The 3,227-nt window shown below is 66.2% G+C and overlaps 1 protein-coding gene across 1 annotated transcript; it reads right to left on the minus strand.

The window, feature by feature from the left end:
- Positions 1 to 543: 543 nt before the first annotated feature.
- MNEG_14728 (hypothetical protein) lies at positions 544 to 2,043 on the minus strand (the record flags this gene model as incomplete). Its single annotated transcript, XM_014036801.1, has 5 exons — positions 544 to 658; positions 825 to 898; positions 1,215 to 1,403; positions 1,800 to 1,974; positions 2,015 to 2,043. 5 exons carry the CDS (start codon positions 2,041 to 2,043, stop codon positions 544 to 546), a joined length of 582 nt encoding a protein of 193 aa, XP_013892255.1.
- Positions 2,044 to 3,227: the final 1,184 nt, after the last annotated feature.

Here is a 3,227-nt window from a genome sequence, read left to right on the forward strand (position 1 = left end):
AGGGTGCGCGACTGTTGGATTTGGGTGGTGGCCTGTTGCCAAGGGGGGCGGTTGAGGAAATGGTGGCGAGCTTTTGAGCTGTGGATGCGTTTGAACAAGGGCACGTGTGTCTGCGCTTCTGCGCGCGTTTGGCACGCACAAATGCATGCACGGGTGCATGCGGTGCGCAGCGCGCCTGTGGTCTGTGCATCCGCCCCTGACTAACGCACGAGCGACACAACGTCGCGGATCGCGCAGCGCCAAAGTTTGACCGCGCTGGTCTCCAGGCAGGCCCTTGCAGGTGGGCAGCTGATCCCTCTTCTCCCCCACCCACCATGCCCACTGCAAACAACATGCCCGTCCCCTCCCGGCAGCGGCTGGATAAGCCACTCCCTCTACCACCACGATTGGGTCTTCCAGCGCCCCACCCCCACTCCAACGCACTCGCGCCAGCATGCTCCCCCCGCGTCCCCCTAAAAACAGGCCACAACACCTCCTTCCCACTTCGGCCTGGTCTGCCCCCACCCCCTGCCTTTCAAAATTAAAAAAAATCCTTTCACACACTCACAGCAGCATGCGCTGGGCCAGCATGAGGGAGCGTGCCGCCAGGAAGAGGCGCCGCGTGGCCTCAAGCCGCTCCAGGTGGGCCTGGGCCGCCTTCACTATGGGGGCATGCTGCCTTGGGGGGTTGTGGGTGGGTGGGTGCGGGAGTGGTGATATTGCTGAATTGTCCATACATTCACACACATGTATTGGTTGACGGGTGCATGACAGTGCCACCTTGCCTCCCCAAAGAGCGTGACGCGCCGTCCCTGCCGCCGCCAGCGCGGGCGCTGCCCCCTGACCTGCCGCCGTGGCGCGCCAGCTGCTGCATCAGCAGCCTCAGAGTGCGCTCCGCCTCGGAGGGGTGGCGGAACACCTGGATTTGCAAGAAGTTTCGGGCGCGGGTCAGCTTGGGAGCCGTGGAGGGCGCAGGCATGTGCGCTGGGTGGCGGATACCTTTAAAAAGCAAAAACGGCCGCATGAGCCGTCGCAGCGCAGCTTCAGCAGAGGTGAATCGATTTTTGAGGTGATTGGGGAGGCGCTTGCGCGATGCGAAACAGCGGCTGTGCGCTGGGCCAGAGCGGCAAACCCAGGCGAGTGCAGCCGCGGTTGGCGCCAGACAGGCACTGCCCAATCGTACTGGCAGCGCCGCACCACCCTGGGCAGACGCGCGACTACCAGCCCCCAGGCACCTGCGTCTCAGCCACCAGCGCGTCCCCGCGCCGCCCCCCCTCCAGCAGCGCCAGGTCAGCAGTGCCAGAGCCCGACGCGCCGCCGTCCAGGCCGCCGCCGCCCTCCAGCCCTGTCTCGTTGAGTCCGCCCCGGCCGATGCGGCGGAGCGTCTGGGCCTGCGCCTGGCGCGCGGCCGCCTCTGCTGACACCTGCGTTAGTGATTGCAAGGGCCAGTAAAATGGCAGGACATTGTGATGGTGGATGAATGGTGGGGGGTGTTGTAACATCCCACAAAAACGAACCAAACATTCACGTTTGAGAGGATGGATTGGGGGCATCAGGTCATGATTGGGATGGTGTATGCCTGTGTGAATGCATGTCAAGTGCGCACATGTGCGCGTTGAGGAAGGGAGGGGGGCCAGAAAATGAGTCGATAATGTTTGACCGGATTGACCGGGCATGAACACAAGACACCGGGGTTCAGCCACCGCTGCCAGCACGCCATTGAACCAAGAGGGAGGCCTGTCGGGGTAGCGGCGCCCTGGCACAAAACGCCACCGCAAAGCAGCGCCGGCCGTCGGCCAGGGGGCGCCCCGGCCGCTCACCGCCGCACCGAGCGCGAGCGCGCGCGTCGTGAGCGTGAACAGCCGCAGCTCCCACTGCAGCGTCGCCTCGTCCAGCCGGCAGTGCGTGCACAGCCGCCCGCGTGCCCCCAGCTCTGCGCGGCAGCGGCCGCAGGTGGCGGCCTGCTCCACCAGAGCAGGGGGCGGCGCGTCGCAGCTGGCGTCGAGGGACTCAAGGTTGGTCGTGACGGCGGCACCTGGTGACGCGCGGGGGGATGGTGGGCATTTGCTGACGTCAGCAAGTGACTGAGAGAGGGTCGTGCTGGCGTAGGTGCTGATCTGCCATGAGCAAGTAGAAGGAGGGGGGAACGCGTTTTGAAAGCTGAGAGTGCGTCCAGGATGGAACCTGTGTGGCTGGGTTGTCATTTGACAGTGATGACGGAAGTCTCCGCTCCTGCAGGCGGCCCCCAGCAACCCCTGCAAAGCCCGTCTTGCTATATGTCGGCCCCGCCTGCCCCCGCCAAACCCTGTGGCTCAGCGCATGTTGACCCGCGCCTGTCTTTGCGATCGCGTCCAGCTCAGCGGCTAACAGCAGCTTCAGGCCGCCCAGCGTGGAGAACCTGGGTCGAGGGGTGGAGAGGTTGAGGGGTGATCGTTAGCTTACGGTTTATAACAGCAATAACAAAACTAACAGCGACACTACAACGACGGCGGTGGACGCAACGGAGGCGGCCGTCACAGGGTGCACGCCCAGCCAAGGGGGAAGATGCGCAAGAATCAGGCCGCGCCCCAGCAAAATCGGAGGCACCGCGGCCGCACCTCCTGGCGATCGAAGTGGCGTTCTGGGCGCCCGCCCTGTTGTACTGCTCAGACTCCAGCAGGGACGCCTTCACGGCCTCGGCCGCCTCGGGGCCTCGCCCGGCGGCCTCGAGCGTGTCTATGGCTGCGATGTACCACGCGTCTCGTGACACGGCCGCCCCCTCCTCCTCATCCTCCTCCTCCTCTTCCTCGTCCGTCACTCTTCCTCCCTTGCCGAGCAAGCCGCCGCTGAGCAAATCGCCGCCGTCCGCGCCGGGCGCGAGCGCGCGCGCGAACTCCGCCACCCCCGCCGCCCCTACGCCGCCGCCGCCGCCGCCCGCCGCCGCCGGGCCCGTCCTCTTTGCACGGCCGGCGGCCCCTTTCTGTGCGGCCGACTTGGCCTTGGCGTAGGCGGCCCTCTGAGCCGTCAGCTCCGCCACCCTGGCCGCCAGGTAAGCGTCCCGCAGCTCGGAAGCTTCCGCCCTGAGGGACCCGTCCCGCAGGGTGCGTGGCACGGCGGCCGGCGGCGCCTGCTGCTCTCGCTGCTGCTGCTGCTGCTGCTGCTGCTGCTGCTTGCGCGCGAGAGTGTCGAGCGTTTCTGCCAGGTTGTGCAGCGTGTGCAGGCGCTGCAGCGGGTCGGTGCGGACCTTTGGGGGTTTGTGTGTGTGTGTG

The sequence above is a fragment of the Monoraphidium neglectum genome, assembly GCF_000611645.1.
Source record: "Monoraphidium neglectum strain SAG 48.87 unplaced genomic scaffold scaffold04718, whole genome shotgun sequence".
Taxonomy (NCBI): Eukaryota; Viridiplantae; Chlorophyta; class Chlorophyceae; order Sphaeropleales; family Selenastraceae; genus Monoraphidium; species Monoraphidium neglectum.